Raw genomic sequence first — 27067 nt, 5'->3', positions numbered from 1 at the left:
ACCGGCCAGTGCAGGGACTGCTTAAGGCTAGATTTAGCAAAGCGAGCTTAAAGCTATCGCTACTGTTAGCTGTATTCTTCAACAATGCAGCCGCAGTTTACTGTTGTTATGTACTTGGTAATGTAAGTTCTTTGTGCTGCTAACAATTCAGCTTAGTTACTAACTGCTGGACATGCTAAGATTTAAATTCACTTTACATACACAAGTTATGCTTTTATTTATTTAAACTACTTACAAGGCCAGGGCCTGCCAGAGTTTTATTACACACTTCTATAACCTAGGAATAGCTCAACCAGCTTGCATTGGAGTATCTGTAGTTACTGCATAATAAGCCTTAATATGTAACAAGTCTGCACTCTTAGCAAAACGGATTCTATATAGTACCAAAAAGAGCTATTTGGCTTGCAACGATGATAGAACCCTTCATAAAGGTTCTATATAGAACCTTTTACAGCACATTCTCTATCAATCTTGAAGAACGTTTTCGCAATGCAAAGAACCCTTAATCAAGCAAAGGGTCCTTTGAATGTTCATGGCTCTATATAGAACCGCTTATACTTTTGTATGATAAAGTGTTATGTTAATTATAAGCAATTCTACAAGCTTACACTAGGCATTATATATATATATATATATATATATATATATATATATATATATATATATATATGTATGTATTATATGTCATATAATGCTTTAGAAATGCATTTATATTTATTGATTCATGTGTTTTCACTGCTATTCACTAAATTAAATAATCCACCAATATACAGCACAATACTAATAAGGGGTCCCTGTGGCTCTCTTAACCTGGCCTGATCCAACTGAGTTTGATTTATTAGTGATGGTTGCCAACTAGAGGTTCTATGAGGGACTGACTTCATCATCTCTTTACAAGGGGATGTTTTTGTACAGGGTGTCTGTTGATGTGTTTCACTGTGGATATCGAGCGCAGTAATACACAGCTGTGTCTCCAGTCTGCATGTTCTGTCCTCTTAAGGTCACTGTGCTGCTGGACGTGTCTCTGGAAATTTCAAACCTGCTTTTCAGTTTATCACTGTAGTAAGTGTCACCACCACCACATATTGCTACAATCCACTCCAGAGCTTTTCCTGCAGGCTGCCGTATCCAGTTTGTACAGTAGCTGCTATCAGTCAGTGAATATCCAGAAACTTTACAGGTCAGGGACATCGACTGACCAGGGGTTACAACCATGGATCCGGGTTGAGTCAGCTCAATACAGTTAATACCTGTTGAAAAAAGTAGTTTTGACATTTAGAGATAAAAACTATAAAAATGATTTTTTTTCTAGGCAAGTCTTACTCATAATCATATTACAGACTCACAAGAAGTGGTTGATAATAGCAACAGCCATAGACGTGTAGAGAACATGGTGAGCGCTGGAGCTGGACAAAAACAGGTGGTCTTCATCAGAACAAGCTTACATAAATAGGAAAAGACAAGGAATTTGCATAGAATAAATACTTCACGCAAATGTGTTGCTCCTATCCCACACCCTGTGAATGAGATGGAAGAAACTATTCTTCTTAGAAGAGAAATGCTTTTTCAAAAGATAAAAGTGAGAATGACGCTGTATTTACTTGCAGTGACCCCAAGTTGACCTAAACTGTGACAAAGGAAAAAATCAAATGAAATTACACATTCCCCACCAACAAGGTGTGTGTCATTCTCTTGGTGTATGTAGCACATGCACTCCCACCTGTGGGGTACATGGGGAGGGATGACTCGTCTAACCATGTCATTGTTCTCCACATCTCTGCAGACCAGTATCTGTGGTTTTTGTTTCACTAAACTCAGGCATGAAACTCAATCTGAGTCAACACAAGACAGGTAATCTCATCTGTTGGTCTGCTCCAACTTTAATGGCCACCTGCATTGACACCATAACTGAAGGTGGCTATGATTTGATCAAATGAACCAGAGAATCAGACAAACAATCGCTCTGTAACTAAACAGAAAAAGACACAGCTACCAATGCCAATAAGGCCAAGGCTAGCCAGCAAGGACCAAGGCTAACCAACAACAGCCAAGCCTAGCCAGCAAAGGCTAAAAGGACTAAATCTAGCTAGCAAGGACAAATCTAGCTAGCAAGGCCAAAGCTAGCCAGCAAAGGCCAAGGCTAGCCAGCAAGAACCAAGGCTAGCCAGCCAGGGCCACGGCTAGCCAGCAAGGACCAAGGCTAGCCAGCCAGGGCCACGGCTAGCCAGCAAGGACCAAGGCTAGCCAGCAAGGACCAAGGCTAGACAGCCAGGGCCACGACTAGCCAGAAAGGACCACAGCTAGCCAGTCAGGGCCATGGCTAGCCAGCCAGGACCAAGGCTAGCCAGCAAGGACCAAGACTAGCCAGCCAGGGCCACGACTAGCCAGCAAGGACCACGCCTAGCCAGCCAGGGCCATGGCTAACCAGCAAAGGCCAAAGTTAACCAGCAAAGGCTAAAGCTAGCCAGCCAGGGCCACAGCTAGCCAGCAAGGACCAAGGCTAGTCAGCCAGGACCAAGGCTAGCCAGCCAGGACCAAGGCTAGCCACCCAGGGCCATGGCTAACCAGCAAACGCCAAAGCAAACCAGCAAAGGCTAAAGCAACCTAGCAAGGAATAAAGCTACTACAGAAAGTATAAAGCAAGCTAGCAAGGCTGAGAGAGCTAAAAACACAAAATGCCAGCAACCAAACAAATAACACAAGAGCTGAGACATACATCACATAAGGCTCAGGGCTGATGACAAACTCTGGCGTGTAGCTTTTAAAATCCAGGCTCCACCTCCTTGGGCCACACCAAACAACCTATGAAATGAGAAAGCCTGAAGAGCAGGAGAAGAGCGAGGAAGAGGAGAGAGAAAACAAACACATGTGCGCTGGCACGTAGCGCAGATATTTGGTGGAACTTATATGCCTAACATTTAGTTTCATTCAGAAGCCTAAATGTTTAAACACAGACTGGGAGACCTAGCAGGGTGTTATTGTTTTCAAGTTAATGCTCAAACTGTTTATGCTTTATGAGGGGTCTTTTCTACAGGTGGATGTCATCCTCTAGGTTATCTCTAGATCTGGTCATGCATTACATCAATTTCTAAACCCATTTGTATATGTATAAAGTCTAAATGAACTATGTAACTCTGACCTACAGTTAAGACCCGATTAAACTGAGCTTAATTTATTAGTGAAGACTTCCACCTACAGGTTCTACGTGGTACTGACTGCAGCATCACTTAACCGGCTCTGTTTGTGGCAGCCTATGCGGAGGGAGTCTAAGGGGGATGTTTTTGTACAGGGTGTCTGTTGATGTGTTTCACTGTGAATCACGAGCGCAGTAATACACAGCTGTGTCTCCAGTCTGCATGTTCTGTCCTCTTAAGGTCACTGTGCTGCTGGACGAGTCTCTGGAAATTTCAAACCTGCTTTTCAGTTTATCACTGTAGTAAGCGTTGCCACTACCACACATTCTAGCAACCCACTCCAGAGCTTTTCCTGCAGGCTGCCGTATCCAGTTTGTACAGTAGCTGCTATCAGTCACTGAATATCCAGAAACTTTACAGGTCAGGGACATGGACTGACCAGGTGTTACAACCATGGATCCGGCTTGAGTCAACTCAATACAGTTAATACCTGTTGAAAAAGTAGTTTTGACATTTAGAAATAAAAACTGTAAGAATGATTTTTTTCTAGGCAAATCTTACTCATAATCCTATTACAGACTCACAAGAAGTGGTTGATAATAGCAACAGCCATAGACGTGTAGAGAACATGGTGAGCGCTGGAGCTGGACAAAAACAGCTGGTCTTCATCAGAACAAGCTTACATAAATAGGAAAAGACAAGGAATTTGCATAGAATAAATCTTCTTCTTCTTCTTCTTTCGGCTACTCCCTTTAGGGGTCGCCACAGCGGATCATCTGCCTCCATCTTGCCCTATCCACTGCCTCCTCTACTTTTACACTAACCATCTCCATGTCCATCTTCACTACATCCATAAACCTTCTCTGAGGTCTACCTCTTCTCCTTCTACCCGGCATTTGAAGTCATCCACCTTTACGACCTCTACTCCTTGCATCTTCACCTTTCCACCTGCCTCCCTCTCATTCACTCGCATGTATTCCGTCTTGTCTCTACTGACCTTCATTCCTCTCCTCTCCAGTGCAAACCTCCACCTCTCCAGATTCTCTTCCACCTGCTCTCTACTCTCAACACAGATTTCAATGTCATCTGCAAACATCATAGTCCATGGAGCCTCCTGCCTGACCTCATCTGTCAACCTTTCCATCACCATTGCAAACAAGAAGGGGCTCAAAGCTGATCCCTGATGTAACCCTACCTTCACCTTTCACTTTGATTTGTCACTCCAACTGCACACCTCACCACTGTCTCACTATCCTCATACATGTCCTGCACCACCCTAACATACTTTTCAGTTACACCTGACTTCCTCATACAGTACCACAGTTCCTCTCTTGGCACCCTATCATATGCCTTCTCTAGATCCACAAAGACACAATGTAGCTCCTTCTGACCTTCGCTGTACTTCTCTACCAACACTCTCAATGCAAAAATTGCATCTGTGGTGCTCTTTCTGGGCATGAAACCAAACTGCTGCTCACTGATCTGAACCTCTCGCCTTAGCCTTGCTTCAACAACTCTTTCCCATGCCTTCATGGTGAGGCTCATCAACTTTATACCTCTGTAGTTACTGCAGCTCTGCACATCACCCTTGTTCTTAAAAATGGGGACCAGTACACTGCTTCTCCACTCATCAGGCATCCTCTCACTCTCCAGGATTTTGTTAAACAACCTGGTTAAAAAGTCCACTGCCTTCTCTCCTAAACATCCTCATACCTCCACAGGTATGTCATCTGGACCAACTGCCTTTCCATTCTTCATCCTTTTTACAGCTGTCCTCACTTTCACCTTACTAATTCTCTGCACTTCCTGATCCACTATCTCTCCCCCGTTGTCCTCCTCTCTCTCTCGTTTTCCTCATTCATTAGTTCTTCAAAGTACTCCTTCCATCTACTCAACACTCTCTGTTCACTCACTAGTACATTTCCCTCTCTATCGTTTATCAGCCTAACCTGCTGTACATCCTTTCCAGCTCTATCTCTCTGTTTAGCCAAACGATACAAGTCCTTTACTCCTTCTTTACTGTCCAGCCTCTCATACAGCTCACCATAGGCCTGAGCCTTTGCCTTTGCCACCATTCTTTTTGCTATGCGACTAGCCTCAAAGTACTCCTGCCTACTTCCTTCATCTCTCTGGTTATCCCACTTTTTCTTAGCTGCCTTCTTCTTCTGAATACTCTCCTGGACTTCCTCATTCCACCACCAACTTTGAAACACCCAATACATTCTTGCCAGTTTCTCTCACCACCTTAGCTGTAGTTTCCCAGTCCTCAGGTAGCTCCTCACTGCCCCCAAGGGCCTGTTGCAATTTTTCCCTGAACTGCCTGCAACCATCCTCCTCCTTCAGCTTCCACCATCTAATCTTTGGCTCTGTCTTCACTCTCTTCCTCTTCTTTGTTTCTAATCTCATTCTACAGACAACCACCCTATGCTGACTTGCTACACTTTCCCCTGGTACCACTTTACAATCTCCAATCTCCTTTAGGTGGCATCTCCTGCTAAGGATATAATCCACCTGTGTGCACCTCCCTCCACTCTTGTATGTCACCCTGTGTTCTTCCCTCTTCTGAAAATACGTGTTCACCACAGCCATTTCCATTCTCTTTGCAAAATCTACAACCATCTGACCTTCCGCATTTCTGTCTTTCACACCATACATACCCAGCACCTCTTCATCTCCTCTGTTCCCTTCACCAACATGTCCATTGAAGTCTGCACCAATCACCAATTTCTCCTCTCTAGGGACACCATCTACCACTTCATTCATCTTACTCCAAAATTCCTCTTTCTCCTCTAACTGACAACCAACCTGTGGTGCATATGAACTGACCACATTCAAAATTACACCATCAACCTCCAACTTCAGGCTCATGATCCTGTCTGACACTCTCTTTACATCCAGAACACTTTTCACAAGCTGTTCCTTTAGGATTATCCCTACTCCATTTCTCTTCCTCTCTACACCATGATAGAACAGTTTGGATCCACCTCCGATGTTCCTGGCCTTGCTCCCTTTCCATCTGGTCTCCTGGACACACAGAATATCTACCTTCCTTCTCTCCATCATGTCTGCAAGCTCTCTGCCTTAACAGTCATTGTCCCTAAGTTCAGAGTCCCTACTCTAACCTCCACACTCCTGCCTTTCCTTCTCTCTCGCTGCCTTCTAACCCGCCTTCCTCCTCTCCTCTTTGATGGACTTCGACCTACAGTAGTCCAATTTCCACCAGCACCCTGCTGGTCAACAGCACCGGAGGCGGTCGTTGTTAACAACCTCAACCGATCCGGTATGGCAATCATATTTGTGATCCACATGATAGTTTTGGCACAAGTTTTACGCCAGATGCCCTTCCTGACGCAACCCTCACCATTTATCCAGGCTTGGGATCGGCACCAGAAATGTGTTGCTCCTATCCCATACTCTGTGAATGAGATGGAAGAAACTATTCTTCTTAGAAGAGAAATGTTTCTTCAAAATTGAGAATGACGCTGTATTTACTTGCAGTGACACCAAGTTGACCTAAACTGTGACGAAGGAAAAAATCAAATAAAATTACACACTCCCCACCAACAAGGCGTGTGTCATTCTCTTGGTGTATGTAGCACATGCACTCCCACCTGTGGGGTACATGGTGAGGGATGACTCGTCTAACCATGTCATTGTTCTCCACATCTCTGTAGACCAGTATCTGTGGTTTTTGTTTCACTAAACTCAAGCATGAAACTCAACCTGAGTCAACACAAGACAGGTAATCTCATCTGTTGGTCTGCTCCAACTTTAATGCCCACCTGCATTGACACCATAACTGAAGGTGGCTATGATTTGATCAAATGAACCAGAGAATCAGACAAAGAATCGCTCTGTAACTAAAGAGAAAAAGACAGACACAGCTACCAATGCCAATAAGGCCAAGGCTAGCCAGCAAGGACCAAGGCTAGCCAGCCAGGGCCACGGCTAGCCAGCAAGGTCCAAGGCTAGCCAGCAAGGACAAAGGCTAGCCAGCCAGGGCCATGGCTAACCAGCAAAGGCCAAAGTTAACCAGCAAAGGCTAAAGCTAGCCAGCCAGGGCCACAGAGAGAGCTAAAAACACAAAATGCCAGCATCCAAACAAATAACACAAGAGCTGAGACATACATCACATAAGGCTCAGGGCTGATGACAAACTCTGGCGTGTAGCTTTTAAAATCCAGGCTCCACCTCCTTGGGCCACACCAAACAACCAATGAAATGAGAAAGCCTGAAGAGCAGGAGAAGAGCGAGGAAGAGGAGAGAGAAAACAAACACATGTGCGCTGGCACGTAGCGCAGATATTTGGTGGAACTTATATGCCTAACATTTAGTTTCATTCAGAAGCCTAAATGTTTAAACACAGACTGGGAGACCTAGCAGGGTGTTATTGTTTTCAAGTTAATGCTCAAACTGTTTATGCTTTATGAGGGGTCTTTTCTACAGGTGGATGTCATCCTCTAGGTTATCTCTAGATCTGGTCATGCATTACATCAATTTCTAAACCCATTTGTATATGTATAAAGTCTAAATGAACTATGTAACTCTGACCTACAGTTAAGACCCGATTAAACTGAGCTTAATTTATTAGTGAAGACTTCCACCTACAGGTTCTACGTGGTACTGACTGCAGCATCACTTAACCGGCTCTGTTTGTGGCAGCCTATGCAGAGGGAGTATAAGGGGGATGTTTTTGTACAGGGTGTCTGTTGATGTGTTTCACTGTGAATCACGAGCGCAGTAATACACAGCTGTGTCTCCAGTCTGCATGTTCTGTCCTCTTAAGGTCACTGTGCTGCTGGACGTGTCTCTGGAAACTTCAAACCTGCTTTTCAGTTTGTCATTGTAGTAATTGCTACCGCTACCGCATTTCGCTACAATCCACTCCAGAGTTTTTCCTGCAGGCTGACGTATCCAGTGTGTACAGTAGCTGCTATCAGTCAGTGAATATCCAGAAACTTTACAGGTCAGGGACATCGACTGACCAGGTGTTACAACCATGGATGCAGGTTGAGTCAGCTCAATACAGTTAATACCTGTTGAAAAGAAATAATAAGATATAATAATAATAATAATATAATAATAATAAGAGATAATAACAGCAGTAGACATGTAGAGAACATGGTGAGTGCTGGAGCTCAACAGCAACAAACTGCTGATCTTCACCATAACACGTTTAAAAAATAGGAAAAGGCAGGACGTTTGCATACAGCTTCAGTTCATGCAAATCTACTGCTCTGCTCCCATTTTATAAGAGGGAGAGAAGATCAAATATTTAAGGAAAGATCTGACATAAGAACGTAGGACACCCAAACACTTTAATCCTGACACATTACTTTGACATTACTAAACTTGCCACAGCAGATGTCATAATGCTTGATGTCATATTATTGTCATAGTAGTGGTGAAATAACCCTGTTATATTACTGAACAAAATCTATTGTGAGAACCCATGACTGCTTGTGACATCTGGAATGACATCTTTATGGCACGACTATGTCAGTGGTTCAAATAAAGCGTACACAAAAGTGCGCAGATTTATGGACTCGTTTCACACGTTTAGTTTACTGTCCAGTGACAATGAGATCATTATGTTGGCTTGACCAAGCCTACGTCTTGGTCTTTCATTCTACCTTTTTTATTGGTTGCACTTTTTGAGACACAGTCATGTAGCTTTGCAGGATACATATGTGACTAGATTTACTTTTTCTGCTCTATAATTACCACTGAGGATAGGCTGGAATGCCTGTTTTTAAACTAAAGATTTATTATATTTGATTATTTTAGCAATCAAGAGTAATAAGTAAAACCAAATCCACCAAAAGCAGACTTTGTTGTTGTTCATTTAGATGGTAATTATATCTTGAAGACTTACATTTATGGCATTTGGCTGACGCTCTTATCCAGAGCAACTTACAATTTGAATGTTTTACACAGGTAGGCGAAGGTGGTGTTAGGAGTCTTGCCCAAGGACTCTTATTGGTATAGTGTAGGATGCTTACCCAGGCAGGGGATTGAACCCCAGTCTACAGCATAGAAGGCAAAGGTGTTACCCACTACAGTATACCAAGATGTCACAATGTCTGACTCGTTTGGGGAAACTCCATTTGGATCAGTCTGGATTGGCTCATTCCATCTCCTTCTCCTCTCTGGCTCCACCCCTTCATCATTACACTCACCTGCAGCGCATTCATGGATTCATTTGGTCACTCATATATACTGCATTGTGTGGTTTTACAGGGTGAAGTCTTTGTTTTCCTCAGTTCTGAGTCGTGTTCTATGTGTAACTGTTTTCCTATATTTTGAAATCTGTCTTGTTATCTAATGTTTTGATCATGGATTTGTCTATGATGTGTCTGTTTAATGATGTTTTAACGCCTGTCTGCTTTGTGGAGTTTTGGATTTGCCCCAGTCAATCTACTCAGCACATGGAGCCACCTCAGCTCTTTCATTACAGAACACTTCATCAATAGTGAAGCCAAACTGAGGGTATATACTGTATATGTGTGTGTAAATGAGTCTATAAACTAGCTACAGGTGAGTGTAATGATGAAGGGGTGGAGCCAGGGAGGAGCAGGAGATGGAATAAGCCAATCCAGACCAAGCAGGTCCAAATAGTCTCCTCAGAGTGTGGAGACATTGTGCTGTTTATGGTGTTCTCATCTCCCTCCTGTAGAGAACACTACACTTCCTAAAGAGAACATCAGCACATTCAGGTTTCAGTACTCTTAGAGCCTGATTATAAACAAGGACCTTACATGTTAACAGTAATCTGTCACTCTAAATAACATGTCTGTATGTAATATTATTTAAAAAGAAAAATATATACATTTAATAAAGATGATTTAGCCCCTCCTTCCTAAGTGTAAATGTACTCTAGTTTATTCGTCTTCACTGTATGCTGTAATAGCAGGGCTCGACCTGGGGGAGGTGCTGCTGCTGCTCTAATGCAGCGCTGCCTCTGCTGTACTAGCAGAGAATGACTAATATAACCATAGATATACATACCGAGATGCTGCACTGGGTTCAGCGAGGCACGTCAACGGCGCTGCCATTTAAGGGCGGTCAATGTCGCTGCTGGACTGCATTCAGTACCATTACACGATGACAGTTTAAGAAAGATACTGTCCAAAATTATGCTATTTCAAGAATACTGCACTCAGAAAGCAGGACAAGATTATATAACAGAGGGAACGCAGCTATCCACACTCATGTTTATGTGGTGCGTGGATTTGTGTGATGTTTATATGTAGATATGGTCGTGTGGTTGGTGAAGCACAGAGAACCTGTTGATGTAATTGTTTTTCCTCTGGTTTTATATTAAGCTTATTTCATGTTATAGCCTATTCAGGGAATCTTAACGTTATGTAGTAGTTATTAAGTTATAATGATATTTAATTCTTTGTAGCTTGGAAAGTTATAGAATCCCTTAATCCGTGTAGATATTCATAATAAATTAACTTTAGCACCTTCTTACACGAACCTGAAGTCAGCTACTTATTTGCCAGCTTCTTGTTCAAATTTACCCGTTCCACCTTAAATGGTGCAGCTTCCAGAAAGTGACTGCTGTACCATTTACTGCTATGCGGGGGTCTGGCCTTCTAGTTACAAGCAGAAGCTGCCCAGAACTCCAGCCCAAGTTCTCAGAGTTCTCCCCTCCCTCACTCAGTCTTCTCTCATACTACCACCACCATGTTGAAAGCTTGGTCACCATGAAGGCCTGAAGCCACAAACACAGTTTAATATCCTTCAATTCCTCAACGTGTAGATGGAAATGAAGAGGCAGCAGTTCCATCAAAAGTCAGTCCAATGAGATTTTTACAAGTGCAATGAAAAACAAATTAAATTGACTGATCATTATTTCTTTGAGTAAATCTTGTAAATTTGAGTTTAATGAAATGAATGTATTACTAAACACAAGAAGGGATGCAGAGAAAGAAGCTGAAAGAGACTGACAGGACTGAAGGAGCAGGTCTGATGGAGGTCAGTCATCAAGAAGAAGGTGAGGGCGAGTTTTATAAGCCTTCAGTTAAAATTACTACTATATTTAATTGAACTTAACTGAGAAATATAATATTTGTCACCCGGCCTATTAAACATGCCTACAGTGCAAAATTACACTGATTGCATCAACTGAGACTCACCTGTCCATAACCTGTGTGTGAATAATATATTTAGGACTCTGCAGCTTGTGTAAAAATCTAAGAACATTGCTTGACTTAATTCAGTACCTTTGTTTGATCTGTACCTGTTGTAAGTGGATGGATATAGTGTTTGTTATACCATAACTATATCTAGGAATATAACTATTCATAATAAACTATGAAGAGGCAGATCTACTGTGTGCCAATTTGACCACATAACCATTTTTCATATACATAACACGGCTGATGTACTCAACTTTTTGACTATTTTTCTGGCTATTTTATAAGTTCATTATAAACATTTTGGGGCCATTAAAATCTCTTTGGGGGCCTAATTAATAAATGATTTATTTTGTCTGTGTTTTACCCACAGACACCACAGTCTGCCAACTTTAAGGCTACATAATGATGCTTTCTGGGAAGATATGGCTTGATTATTAGACTGAGACTGGCTCGTCTGGTGTGTGAATAGATTTATAACAAACTGAATGTTGGAAAAGTTTTATGTTAACAGATCATTTTAAAGTTTGAAGAAAAAGGTCACTCATACAGTAGATCTAGTCTTGCATGACATGAATGTCTGTGTGTACTTGCTTGTGTAAGTCGAACCAAATTGTGTCAGTTCAGATCTGATCATACTGAGTTTGATTTATAAGTGAAGATCGCCCCCTATAGGTTCTATAAAGTACTGACTGTCGCATCACTTTAAAAGACTAACTGAGGCAGGTTTTCCTACAGGGGGATGTTTTTGTACAGGGTGTCTGTTGATGTGTCTCACTGTGGTGTTCACCAGCGCAGTAATACACAGCCGTGTCTCCAGCCTGCAGATTCTGTCCTCTTAAGGTCACTGTGCTGCTGGACGTGTCTCTAGTTATTTCAAACCTGCTTTTTAGTTTATCGCTGTAGTAAGTGTCACCACCACCACATATTGCTACAATCCACTCCAGAGCTTTTCCTGCAGGCTGCCGTATCCAGTGTGAACAGTAGCTGCTATCGGTCACTGAATATCCAGAAACTTTACAGGTCAGCGACATTGACTGACCTGGTGTTACAACCATAGATCCGGGTTGAGTCAGCTCAACACAGTTGATACCTGTTGAAAATAAAGGTTATTTTAAACATTTAGAAGGAAAAACTGTATTAACACTTTTAGCCTGATTTTATTCTTACTGTACGCTTATTTTAATAAACACTCACAAGACACAGTGGCTATCAGCAACAACAGCAGATGTGTAAGGAACATGGTGGATGATAAACTGAACAAGAACAACCCGCAGATCTTCACAAACGCATGCTTAATTAAAGAGCAAAGTGCACGGCATTTGCATAGAGCATCACTTCATGCAAATGAGTTGCTCCATGCCCAAATAATGCCCCTCACCTCTGAAACCAAATCATTGGAGGTGGCTATGAATTCAAGAAGAAAGCAAGAATGAGGACTTATTGGAGAAAGAATAGAAGATCAAGTGGCTTAGTAAGGAGCTGGCATCCAGACAGGTGGTAGATCAAAGAAAAGGCCTGCATAGGGTGTGGTAGTAAGGTGTGATCAGAGCCATCAGAACAGCTTCAGTGTGCCTTGGCAAAGATTCTACAAATTCAGCTTCACAAAAGGCAAACAGTAATACTGAAGTGTTTAATGAGAAAGGATGATGGGTTATAAGTGACTTAAATATTGTGCCTCATGGTTACAGATCTCCCGTTTAGGAAAACAGCCAAATGTAAATGGAGCCCATCCATCCATCCATCCATCCATCCATTTTCTAAGCCGCTTCTCCGTCAGGGTCGCGGGGTAAATGGAGCCATAGATGGAAATATTTCAAGCATTAAGATTAAGTGACCCTTATTAGTCCCACAACGGGGAAATTTCACCTCCACATTTAACCCATCCGTGAAGTGAAACACCACATACACTCTAGTGAGTGCACACACACACACACACACACACACACTAGGGGGCAGCCCAATCCGCAGCACCTGGGGAGCAGTTGGGAATTAGGTGTCTTGCTCAAGGACACTTCAGTCATGTGCTGTCAGCTCTGGGGATCAAACCAGCGACCTTCCGGTCACGAGGCTGGTTCCCTAACTTCCAGCCCATGACTGCCCATAAAGATGACCTTTTACTTAAGACAACACTGTTCTTCTCTCTACAGCCTCTGCTGGGATTTGTAGTTCTTAGGACGAGGGGCCTGGACAGAAGATTTGAATTTGCACATGTGATCAGCAGTGGGTTTAAAAGCAGAAACACCAGAACTCCCTGGGGAATCACATGACACCTGCCTTGCTCTCACGCTCCAGTCAGCACTCTAGCTCTCCACCGTACTGACCATGTCCACCTGCATCTCACTAAGTAGTTTAGTATAAAGCCCGGGCTTGTAGGATAGGTTCTTTGTGAGGTATTGCTTCTGTCTATAGAGCTACTGAGCATTCTTATCTATTTCGTTATTCTGGCTCTGACCTCTTCCCCTGTTTTTGACTTGCCTTTTTGCCTGACCCTTTTTCGGATTGTTTGCCTTTATGTTTGTGCTTCTGTGTTTTTTGGCCGTTTTGGATTTGACCTATGCTTGTTTATGGACTTTATGGAGTTTGGCTGGTGTTTTCCTCAGTAAAGCCTCTCAATCTACTTTTACCCATGAGCGTCTGCGTCTTGTTACAGACTGTCTTCAACAGTAGTATGAGTAACAGTGCACACCTCACATTTAGTTCAGTATCTAAAAAAAGAGAACTGTTCCTGTTGGATCAAAAAGATGATGCCTTCTGATAGACTAGTCCTGTATAAAAATGAGACACCTCTGTTCACTTAAATTGCAATTGAAACAACCATTAAATACACGTTACTTTTCTGAAGATTAGATAGAAAATAACTACCATTCAAGACCTGGTCACCAAAGCGGTCAACATCAGATAAACTCATTAAAACACATTGAGAACTTCTGTCTATGAGAGAAAATCAAGCTCCAATCAGAGCAATAAGACGGTCACCCCAGAATCCAGACCTCAGCGTTATTGAATATGTTTGAGGTACTTGTATTGTAATCAGATTTCCATGAAAAAACTAACAGCAAATCTCCAGAATAGAATCTGTCATAAAGGCAAAGCGTGGGCAGTAAATACTAAGAAAATAAATATTATATTTCATAGTTTACTTACTTAGTTGGCCATTTTTGGCCATTTTTACTGGGAATTAACCGTATAATTTTTCATCCATTTTGTTATCAGTTGTAAGTCAAATGAGGTTCATAATTTTTGTACAGATGTCAAAAGAATATGTAGACATTAATGGCTTTAATATGCAATATTAAAGTGACCAGGCAGCAAATTTACATGCATATAAAGTCTAAATAAACTGTGTCAACTTAGACTCAACAGGCCAACCGTTAAAAGGATGTTCCACAGCTTTTCCAAAGTTTCAGCACAATTAAATAATTAAGATGTGACCAAAGTCAATGTGAGTGGTTTATTGTTTCAAGCTAGAGAAACATACCAAGCAGAATTGTTCACAGTGGGGGTGATAGGAACCAGACGACAGAAGAGCTTAAAGCATCAAAAAGCTCCCTCACAGAAAGTTATTATACGAAATGATAACAAATGTTTTGTCTGAGGCCCGAAACCTTGTTTTACAGTAGTTTTGAGATGTTAGCCTTGCTATTTTTAACATCTATTCATAGTGGAGAGGTGCATTCAGGGTGCTGTAAGACAAAATAGCTTCCAAAGAAAGCGTAAAGAAGACACGTGTAGGTTCATCTGTGGTTTTGGATAGTAAATAAAGTGAATATATTTGTCTTGTAGACATCATGACATCTGGTCTCCATCACCAGAAAGCTCTAAATTCATCTCAACCATTAAATTATGCAGAAATGTTGAAAAATCGGTGAAACTGAGGAAGATCTGATTCAAACTGGAGTTCTAATAGTGAAGACTGCCCCTGCTGGTTTTAAAAAGAATGGCAGGGATGTTTTTGTACAGGGTGTCCGTTGATGTGTCTCAGTGTGATATTGACGAGCGCAGTAATACACAGCTGTGTCTCCAGTCTGCACATTCTGTCCTCTTAAGGTCACTGAGTTACTGGTAGAATCACTGGTAACTTCAAACCTGCTTTTCAGTTTATCACTGTAGTCAGAGTAACCACCACCACACATCCTTCCAACCCACTCCAGAGCTTTTCCTGCAGGCTGCCGTATCCAGTGTGTACAGTAAGTGACATCAGTCACTGAATATCCAGAAACTTTACAGGTCAGTGATATCGATTGACCAGGATTTATGACCAGGGATCCAGGCTGGGTCAGCTCAATGCTGTGAACACCTGCTGAAAATTTGATTTTAATATAACAGTATTTTTATATAAAATGTCTTATGTACCACAAAATGAGTCAAATTAATTCTCACAGGTCACAGTGGTCAGCAGCAGCAGTAGGGATGTAGAGAACATGGTGAGGTGTTGAAGCTGAATGAACGAAAGCTGTCGGTTTTCACATCCACCAACTTAAATATGTAGTAGAGGAGATATTTGCATATAGTTTGAATGCAGCTTGTATCTTAATGTAAATATGATAATGCAAATATGTGTAGTGGTTGGTTAGTGTAGTGGGGAACACCTTTGTCTTCTAAGCTGTAGACTGGGGTTCAATCCCTGCCTGAGTAAACACCCTACACTATATCAATAAGAGTCCTTGGGCAAGACTCCTAACACCACCTTCGCCTACCTGTGTAAAATAATCAAACTGTAAGTCGCTCTGGATAAGAGCGTCTGCCAAATGCTGTAAATGGAAATATGATGAACTCAGTCAGGACTTATTACTTTCATTTTGCTATACAATGCTAATTCTATTGTATACCATATATATAACTCCTGACTGTGTTCATCATATATATATATATATTTTTTTTTTTTTTTTTTTTTTTTTTTTTGAAAACTAGGCCTGTGCAGGTAACTGAATTCCCTTATTTGCATAAACATGTAGAAAATAACTGTGGTAACTCATTTAACCTTTAAATCTGGAGGAAGGCATTTTTGTCCCTTTGCTTTACGTTTCATTTCACAACTGTAAAGATCCGACTGTACATTTTTTTACTCTATTTTGTGCCCACATCAACTTCAGACTTAGGAACCATCTCAGAATTACCTGACGAAAAGAATGGGAACACTTTAATTTGAGTGGTCTTTTGTAGATGGCTACTACATCAGTGAAGAAGCAGTGAAGTAGCAGTCGTGCAGCACCCGGCTTCATTGGATGAATATCTTCAATATGTACTTTTGATATATTATTTACATTAAGCAGATATTTTGTTGAAATGTTACGCAAGTGGACTTTATATGGTGCTTCCCTAACCAAACCAAGTCAACCAAATCCTAACCTTCACCCTGACCCTAATCCTATCTTTAACCTCATCCCTAAATCTAATCATAGTCCTCACCCCGGCCCTAATCCTAACCCTAACCTTACACTGAACCTAAAACCTAAGATTTCGAATCCGCCAACATTTTTAAAACTTCAGTTATGTTTACTTACACATACAATGATTTGGCTATGATTTACGTGAAATCAAACTTTTTTTAAACTGTGGTGAATAAGCTTAAGATCAGTACTTTACCATGAAAACATGTTAACAGTCACCAGAAACAGTCATATGGGTTATATAATGTGGTGTGGATTGAAAGTTTAGAACATTGATTCAGATGTGCCCTGTAACTGAATGGGGGAGTGTTTTTGTGCAGCTCTGTCACTGTTTTCTATCACTGTGACTCTCTTGCACAGTAATACACAGCAGTGTCTTCACTCTGTAAGTACAGCTGGCTGCTGGAGTCGGATCTGGAGATGGTGAATCTTCCCTGGACTGACTGGGAATAGGAGCTGGCATAGCTGTATGTGGCTGTGCTTATAAATGCAATCCACTCCAGTCCTTTCCCAGGAGCCTGTCTGACCCAACCCATTTCATAGCTACTGAATGTGAATCCAGATGCTGTACAGGTCAGTTTATGAGACTCTCCAGGTTGTTTAACCACAGCTTCAGACTGAGTGAGAGTCTGACTCTGAAAACCTGCAGAAAAGAAGAAGAATTAAAGTTCTGAATGAAACATGATCACAGAAAGATTTCCTCTGCTATTTCATTCTCTTCCTCTAACCCTGAGACGTACATGGTAGACTAGCGATCATCAGCAGTGTTAGAGATGTGCTGAACATGGTTGAGGTTGTGTCTGAGCTGATGAGCTTTTCTCCTCAGATCTCTCAGTGCTGTTCAGCGGCTCTTCATAAAGGGAGGAGGAGGATTTGCATAGTTAGTTTCAGAGGGATCACCTCCCCATGTGTGTTAAGTATACTTACTACACTGAATATTTGTATTACAAAAGGCCTTTTTCACTTGCCTGTATATCCAGTTAAGCATTTGTGTGTTTTCTGTTAAATTTGAAGCCAACAGAAAATTATGTTGTGTACCTGTATTTACATCTTCAGGCATGTTTTGATGGGCTGATCTGCTCTCCTCCACAATAGTCTGAAAGCTTTTAAAGAGTGTAAATTCATCTACAAAAAATACAAAAAGTTTTTAACACAGGAATATGTGACTCCAGACAAATCTGCAGACCTGGTACACCACAAAACTGTCACCATGAGATAAACAGACCACTGTTATAAATCCAGGTTCTGTGCAGGTCAATTTGCAGGTCAGAGTGTACACTCTTAAAAAGATGGTTCTTCAAGGGTTCTTTAGGAAAATGATGGTTCTACTACCACGAACACCCAAAGTACCAGGTGTATGCTTAAATGATTGTTTCATGGAGACATGGTTCTGACTGACAGAGAATGTGTTGTACATGGTTCTATGTAGAACCTTTTGTGTAAATGATTCTCGATAGCACCTAAAAAACTTTCTTCTGTTGTTCCAAGCTTGAAACGGGTGTTTCTGTCCATCTTTCCACTGTGAGAAGAGAAGTCAGCGCTATGGGTCAGAAGGGATGTGTAGCTGTCAGGAAGCCTCACTGAGAAAAGGACACAGATAAAAAAGAACATTTACAATACAAACAAAAAGATGCAGATATTCCCAGAACAATGGACTGACCACTGCAGAGTCCAGACTTCAACATCTCAGAATATGTTTAGGATGACTTGAACTGTGTAAAAAAAACTGCTACCAACTTTCACAAATGAAATTTATGGAAAAATAACTTTCCAGACTTCTGTGAGAAATTGAAAAATTAGTACTTACTAATTAGTCATTTGTAAGAATAAAGGCAAAGAACGGTCTAAGAACAAAGAACGGTCACACTGAATACTGAAAAACGTGATTTAATGATTGGAATTTTCATTTAAATATGTTTTCTGCGCTTTTCCTGACACTGATGAGTTCATGGCTGTTCTGACAGGCTATTAATTACATAAATGGTGATTCTGTCTGTTATGCAGTTCTGTGTGTCTATGATATGAAGGTAAATTGCCCAAGCCAACCTTAAGTTACCCACTACAGACCCTCATGTAAGAGGTCATGTTGCCCTCTGGTGGACAGATGTGCCCTGAATTGCACCATGTTTTCCTGCTTAATCACTATTTTATTATCATACACAGCATAAATGACCTAAAACAATGTGAGGATTTCAGATTTCTTCTGGACCAGTTCATTTTGGTCTTTTACTAATATAGTTAAGATCTTCTGAAAGAAGCTTTACGTGCTCTTAACATTCAGTGCATAGCAGCAGCTTTCCTCTGTAACTGAATGGGGGAGTGTTTTTGTGCAGCTCTGCCACTGTTTTCTATCACTGTGAGTCTCTTGCACAATAATACACAGCAGTGTCTTCACTCTTCAGGCTGTTCATCTGTAAGTACAGCTGGCTGCTGGAGTCGGATCTGGAGCTGGTGAATCTTCCCTGGACTGACTGGGAATAGTAGCCGGTATTGCTGTATGTGGCTGTGCTTATATATGCAATCCACTCCGGTCCTTTTCCAGGAGCCTGTCTGATCCAGGCCATATAATGGCTACTGAATGTGAATCCAGATGTTGTACAGGTCAGTTTATGAGACTCTCCAGGTTTTTTAACCACAGCTTCAGACTGAGTGAGAGTCTGACTCTGAAAACCTGCAGAAAAGAAGAAGAATTAAAGTTCTGAATGAAACATGATCACAGAAAGATTTCCTCTGCTATTTCATTCTCTTCCTCTAACCCTGAGACGTACATGGTAGACTAGCGATCATCAGCAGTGTTAGAGATGTGCTGAACATGGTTGAGGTTGTGTCTGAGCTGATGAGCTTTTCTCCGCAGATCTCTGTGCTGTTCAGCGGCTCTTCATAAAGGGAGGAGGAGGATTTGCATAGTTAGTTTCAGAGGGATCACCTCCCCATGTGTATGAAGTATACTTACTACACTGAATATTTGTATTGCAAAAGGCCTTTTTATATCCAGTTAAATGTTGTATTTTCTGTTCAATTTGAAGCTAACAGAAAATTATATCATGCATTGACCTCATGTACAGGTTGATCTATCCTCCTCCACAATCATTCACAATCACTGTTCAATGATTTACCATCCAGTCTAAATGGCCATTAAGTAGAAGTTACTCGTTTTTTAGGACATATCTCTGAGGAGATTAGATATATATATGATAATACATTTGCACAAGGAAGGAGAAAGCAAAAGAAAAATAGGTGTAAAACACAGGAGTTTCAAAGACTTGAGTACAACAAGTTTTTAACATGTAGAAAAAAAGGGATTCCAGGCAAATCTGCAGACCTGGTAGACCACAAAACTGTCACCATGAGATAAACAGAACACTGTTAGAAATGAAGGTTCTGTGCAGGTCAATTTTTCATTCATCAAGATACAAACAGTGTAAATGTTCCCTCAAAGGTACAGCAGTGGTTTTAACGTCTGATTGTGAACGTTAAAGAAGTTTCTCCAGGTGAAAAGTTTGTATTTTTACCTTTTATTAACCAAACGTTTTAAAACAGAACAGCCTGGAGGCGAGGCGGGGTGTGTGGAGTCAGTACAGCTTAGAACAGATCATTCTAATGGATTATGGTTCAGTGATGTTCCCTGACTAAAGGTTCTGAGATGTATACTTGAGGGTCCCACCCCAGAGACCAGAAGGGAACTGCCCCAGTGATAGTTTGTTACCGTTACTTCAGAGAGTGTACACTCTTAAAAAGATGGTTCTTCAAGGGTTCTTTAGAAAAACGATGGTTCTACAACCACGAACACCCAAAGTACCAGTTGCATGCTTAAATGATTGTTTCATGGAGACATGGTTCTGACTGACAGAGAATGTGTTGTACATGGTTCTATGTAGAACCTTTTGTGTAAATGATTCTTGATAGCACCTAAAAAACTTTCTTCTGTTGTTCCAAGCTTGAAACTGGTGTTTCTGTCCATCTTTCCACTGTGAGAAGAGAAGTCAGCGCTATGGGTCAGAAGGGATGTGTAACAGAACAATGGACTGACCACTACAGGGTCCAGATTTCAACATCTCAGAATATGTTTAGGATGACTTGAACTGTGGGGGGAAAAAAATTGCTACCAACTTTCACAAATGAAATTTATGGAAAAATAACTTTCCAGACTTCTGTGAGAAATTGAAAAATTAGTACTTACTAATTAGTCATTTGTAAGAATAAAGGCAAAGAACGGTCTAAGAACAAAGAACGGTCACACTGAATACTGAAAAACGTGATTTAATGATTGGAATTTTCATTTAAATATGTTTTCTGCGCTTTTCCTGACACTGATGAGTTCATGGCTGTTCTGACAGGCTATTAACTACATAAATGGTGATTCTGACTGTTATGCAGTTCTGTGTGTCTTGAGATATGAAGGTAAATTGCCCAAGCCAACCTTAAGTTACCCACTACAGACCCTCATGTAAGAGGACATGTTGCCCTCTGGTGGACAGATGTGCCCTGAATTGCACCATGTTTTCCTACTTAATCACTATTTTATTATCATACACAGCAGAAATGACCTAAATCAATGTGAGGATTTCAGATTTCTTCTGGACCAGTTCATTTTGGTCTTTTACTAATATAGTTAAGATCTTCTGAAAGAAGCTTTACGTGCTCTTAACATTCAGTGCATAGCAGCAGCTTTCCTCTGTAACTGAATGGGGAAGTGTTTTTGTACAGCTCTGCCACTGTTTTCTATCACTGTGACTCTCTTGCACAATAATACACAGCAGTGTCTTCACTCTTCAGACTGTTCATCTGTAAGTACAGCTGGCTGCTGGAGTCAGATCTGGAGCTGGTGAATCTTCCCTGGACTGACTGGGAATAGGAGCTGGAATAGCTGTATGTGGCTATGCTTATATATGCAATCCACTCTGGTCCTTTCCCAGGAGCCTGTCTGACCCACACCATACGATAGTCACTGAATGTGAATCCAGATACTGTACAGGTCAGTTTATGAGACTCTCCAGGTTGTTTAACCACAGCTTCAGACTGAGTGAGAGTCTGACTCTGAAAACCTGCAGAAAAGAAGAAGAATTAAAGTTCTGAATGAAACATGATCACAGAAAGATTTCCTCTGCTATTTCATTCTCTTCCTCTAACCCTGAGACGTACATGGTAGACTAGCGATCATCAGCAGCGTTAGAGATGTGCTGAACATGGTTGAGGTTGTGTCTGAGCTGATGAGCTTTTCTCCTCAGATCTCTCAGTGCTGTTCAGCGGCTCTTCATAAAGGGAGGAGGAGGATTTGCATAGTTCCAGTTTCAGAGGGATCACCTCACTCATCTGATGCCAATTTGACTTGGAACACTATTTATCTCACAATTGGCCTATTTTACTTGTGGGTGTATCCAATTAAGTGTTTGTTGTGTCTACATTTTTCAGGAGATATTTCTGAGGAAATTATAGTCAAAGGAAAACAAATATTGAAAAAAAACTGTAATAATTGGTGTAAAACCGGAGTACAATAATTATTAACATATTGTAGTATTGGCATAGTGTAAGACACAGGGGAGGCCATGATGCTCTTTATTGAACACCACCCAAAAAGGCACATATGCAGCACTAAACTCTGAAACACCACTGAAGACACCACTTCACCAACTAAACCCACTCCCTGACACAGAACAACAAAATGAACACATATACATTTCTTTAGACTACAAACTATGTAAACAATGTTTATGTCCTTTTTCTGGAGGCTGTGCACCTCTTATGAGTCTCCTGGCATGGCCATCAGCAAAGCCAAGCCTGAGAAGCATCTAGAGGAGAGCACCAGCTGGTAACAGGCTACTACCTAACCCCCCACTTTAAGGTCGACCAGTCCCGAATTGTGTACTAACTGGACCAAGATTGTTATGAAAATTGATTATATATGTTATTATAATTGATAATATTTTAGATATGGATTTTCCTCTAAGTGAAATGTTTCAGTTAGTTCTTGGAAGCTTTTAAATATGTTATTCGTAAAGAGACGTTTTAAATGTGTTACGCCTTTTTCTTTCCATTTCTTGAATATAAGGGGTCGTTTGTTAATCGTAAAGTCTGGATTGTGCCATATGGGTGTGTATGTGTTAGGTGTCATTTCAAAATTTGTTAATTTAATACTTTTCCAGCAGGCTTTTAATGTCGTTGAGATTGCTATGCTTTTAAAACATTCATGATAATTTATGGATTTGCCAAGAAAAGGTAAATCTGTGATGGATATTTCGTTGCAGTATGACTGTTCTACATCATGCCAGGGGTTACAGTCATCATATGTTTGTCTCCATTTTACTAAATAGTGAAGCTGATTTCTGATAAAACAGAAAATTCGGTGCACCTAGTCCCACCTTCTTTTTGTCCTTTTGTAAAATTGTGAGTTTTAACTTAGGTTTCTTATTTTTCCAGTAGAATTTTAATGTTAACATGTCTTAATTGTGGAACCATTTTTAGTTGGTTCACTTGGCAACATTACAAATAGATAATTGACTTTTGATAAAACTATTTGATAAAACTATGATAGAGTTCCTGGCAAGAAATAAATCAATGCGAAAGAACGAATGATGTACCTGATAAAAAATAAGTGTATTCTTTAACTGATGGGTGTTGCATGCCTCCATGTATTGTTCTAGTATTTAAGTAGCGTGCCAAATCTTTTCATGCTGGAGTTTGATCTGTCCTGCTCTAAATTTAATGCTGTGTTAAAGTCTCCTCCTATTACCTAAAGGGAATTTGAAAAGCCTGATAATATTGTAAATAAGTCATGATAAAATACTGGGTCATATGTACTTGGTCCATATATATTTTCAATAGTCATATCTTTGTTATTGTTTGTGATTTGTATTATAATATAGCATCCTTGTGTGTCAGATATAGTTTTTTTTGTGTATTAACTGAACATTTTTGTGTACCAAGATAGCAACTCCTCTTTTTTTGGAATGAAATGAGTATGAATATATACGGTTGAAATATTTCCCTAATAGTTTCTTATGTTCAGTTTCTCAAAGATGAGTTTGCTGTAGGAGACAGATGTCTGCTTGTATCTTGCGAAGGTGGTTGATTATTTTAGTCCTTTTGATTGAACTACCACGATTTCCTCGTACGCTCCAGCTCAGAAATGCAAATGTTTGCGGTAAACATCGTAGTGAGAAATGCGCAATGCAATCTATATCATCAGTGAGCGTTACCAAATATCTTTTTTAGGTGATTATTAATGTGCTTATGAAAGCGGTGAGACTTAAAATAAAGCACCGGTTTAAAACGGATCCCAAATAGCAATATAGAAATAATATAAGCCATAGAAATAATTCTAAGATGCCCTCATATTTAAAAATTGTGAGATGAGGAGCATGTTAATTTAAATATAGCAACTTTGTAAAGGTGAGATAACAAATATTTACAGGTAAGACAAACACATAAACACAAGCACATAGAAATAGACAGAAAAGCAACGATATGTATACTATAGGAAAGAGAAGAAAAGACTGACTACTGGGTGTCTAGTTATTCAGTTTGTGGTTTTTAAGTGACATTTTTTTTACCTTTTGGAACAGCCATGGTGTAACTTCTGAGTCTCTATAAAGTTCCCTATCGAGATACAGTCCATCTACTGAGACTATCGCACGTATTCCCTTTTTCTGTATTCTTTCTAATCTGCAACAGGACTTTTCTTCTTTCTTGAATCTCCTTTGGAAATTGGTCACTAAGGCCAAATTTAGTGTTTTTAAGCTGACTTCCTCTGCTTTGAACAAGTTTGTTTGAATTTGGCGATGATAGGTCGTGGATATGTGTTAAGTTTACCACCAATGCGGTAAACATGGTGAAAGGAGATCTCGTTGACTGTGTTCTCCGGTATCTTTAAGTTTTTGATACTTCCAGTGCACCATGTTAAGTCTGACACAGCTGGAGGTGACAGCAGCGATAACTATGCTCTACCTGGTGACCATTCACTCTCTCCGCCCATTGTGCCAGCATCAATGGCACTTGTGTGTGCAGGGGCCCCAACTCCGCTTCTGCTGACTCAGCTAGACAATGGTCACCTTCCAGCCGTATAGTGCGCCTCTCTCAGTGTGAATGCCTCACTAAAGACCAGTACCAGCTACATTAGAGAAAATCAGACCACTGACCACTATACAAGGACTGGTAGACCACCAAAAATGTCTCCATCAGATAAACGGCACTTAAAGCTTTCATCTTTGAGAGAGGAGAAAATGAAGCTGCTTCAGACCTGAGAACATCGACAGGTGTTTCTGTCCATCCTTCCACTGTGAGAAGACGACTCGGCACTATGGGTCTGAAAGGATGTGTAGCTGATCGAGAAGAACCTCACTGAGAAAAGGAGACGGACACGTCAAACAAAGATGCTTTTTGGAACAATGGACTGACCACGTGAAGTCAAGACCTCAGCATCATTGAATGTGTTTGGGATTACTTGCATTGTGAGAAGCAAAAATGCAACCAACTTCTAAGACTGAATTTTGGGTGTATAGAAAAAGATCTCTTCACATTTCGGTGAAATTTCTGTGTCTCCTGAAAGAACAGAAGTTCTAGTAAATACAAAAGGTGGATCCACTAAATGCTGAAAAAAATTATATTGTATTTAGTTGTTGAGGCATCTGTGTAATTATTTCTTTACTATGTTTTATTCTATTTTTTGACAAAGAAAAAAGTAATTGACTTCTATGTAATGCCCATCTTGACAGACAATTAAATGAGTAAAGGGTGATTCTGACTGTTGCACTGTTCTATGTATCTTCAGCTATGAAGGTAAGTTGCAGAAGACAACCAATAAATTGTCCACTGGAAAATATCATTTATGGGGTTACATTGCCCTCTGGTGGTTAGATGTGCTCACAATTGCATCACTTTGTACTGCTTGATCACTTGTTATTTTTATGCACAGCATGGATGAACAAAATGTTATGAGAACTTCTTGTTTATTTTAGACAAGTTCATTTTGGTCTTAATGCAAATCAACTTGTCAAAATTAAATGTTCTGAAACAAACAGTAACTGCTCTTAACATTCAGTGCATAGCAGCAGCTTTCCTCTGTAACTGAATGGGGAAGTGTTTTTGTGCAGCTCTGTCACTGTTTTCTATCACTGTGAGCGTCTTGCACAGTAATACACAGCAGTGTCTTCACTCTTCAGACTGTTCATCTGTAAGTACAGCTGGCTGCTGGAGTCGGATCTGGAGATTGTGAATCTTCCCTGGACTGACTGGGAATAGGAGCTGGCATAGCTGTATGTGGCTGTGCTTATAAATGCAATCCACTCCGGTCCTTTTCCAGGAGCCTGTCTGACCCACACCATTTCATAGCTACTGAATGTGAATCCAGATGCTGTACAGGTCAGTTTATGAGACTCTCCAGGTTGTTTAACCACAGCTTCAGACTGAGTGAGAGTCTGACTCTGAAAACCTGCAGAAAAGAAGAAGAATTAAAGTTCTGAATGAAACATGATCACAGAAAGATTTCCTCTGCTATTTCATTCTCTTCCTCTAACCCTGAGACGTACATGGTAGACTAGCGATCATCAGCAGTGTTAGAGATGTGCTGAACATGGTTGAGGTTGTGTCTGAGCTGATGAGCTTTTCTCCTCAGATCTCTCAGTGCTGTTCAGCGGCTCTTCATAAAGGGAGGAGGAGGATTTGCATAGTTAGTTTCAGAGGGATCACCTCCCCATGTGTGTTAAGTATACTTACTACACTGAATATTTGTATTACAAAAGGCCTTTTTCACTTGCCTGTATAGCCAGTTAAGCGTTTCTTGTGTTTTCTGTTAAATTTCAAGCCAACAGAAAATTATGTTGTGTACATAATAAACAAACCACTGTTATAAATCCAGGTTCTGTGCAGGTCAATTTGCAGGTCAGAGTGTACACTCTTAAAAAGATGGTTCTTCAAGGGTTCTTTAGGAAAATGATGGTTCTACAACCACGAACACCCAAAGTACCAGTTGCATGCTTAAATGATTGTTTGATGGAGACATGGTTCTGACTGACAGAGAATGTGTTGTACGTGGTTCTATGTAGAACCTTTTGTGTAAATGATTCTCGATAGCACCTAAAAAACTTTCTTCTGTTGTTCCAAGCTTGAAACGGGTGTTTCTGTTCATCTTTCCACTGTGAGAAGAGAAGTCAGCGCTATGGGTCAGAAGGGATGTGTAGCTGTCAGGAAGCCTCACTGAGAAAAGGACACAGATAAAAAAGAACATTTACAATACAAACAAAAAGATGCAGATATTCCCAGAACAATGGACTGACCACTGCAGAGTCCAGACTTCAACATCTCAGAATATGTTTAGGATGACTTGAACTGTGTAAAAAAAACTGCTACCAACTTTCACAAATGAAATTTATGGAAAAATAACTTTCCAGACTTCTGTGAG

At 40.7% G+C, this 27067-nt stretch overlaps 1 gene segment (V, D, J or C); it reads right to left on the bottom strand.

Annotated features, from left to right (window-relative positions):
- Positions 1–27067, bottom strand: part of LOC108414177 — a 512138-nt gene that overhangs the window by 432086 nt on the left and 52985 nt on the right. The window contains 1 exon segment of the V gene segment in view: positions 12972–12979. Coding sequence covers positions 12972–12979 — 8 coding nt within the window.

Source organism: Pygocentrus nattereri, chromosome 14 (genome assembly GCF_015220715.1).
Source record: "Pygocentrus nattereri isolate fPygNat1 chromosome 14, fPygNat1.pri, whole genome shotgun sequence".
In the NCBI taxonomy this organism is placed as follows: Eukaryota; Metazoa; Chordata; class Actinopteri; order Characiformes; family Serrasalmidae; genus Pygocentrus; species Pygocentrus nattereri.
This window is presented reverse-complemented; position numbering and strand designations above follow the sequence as displayed.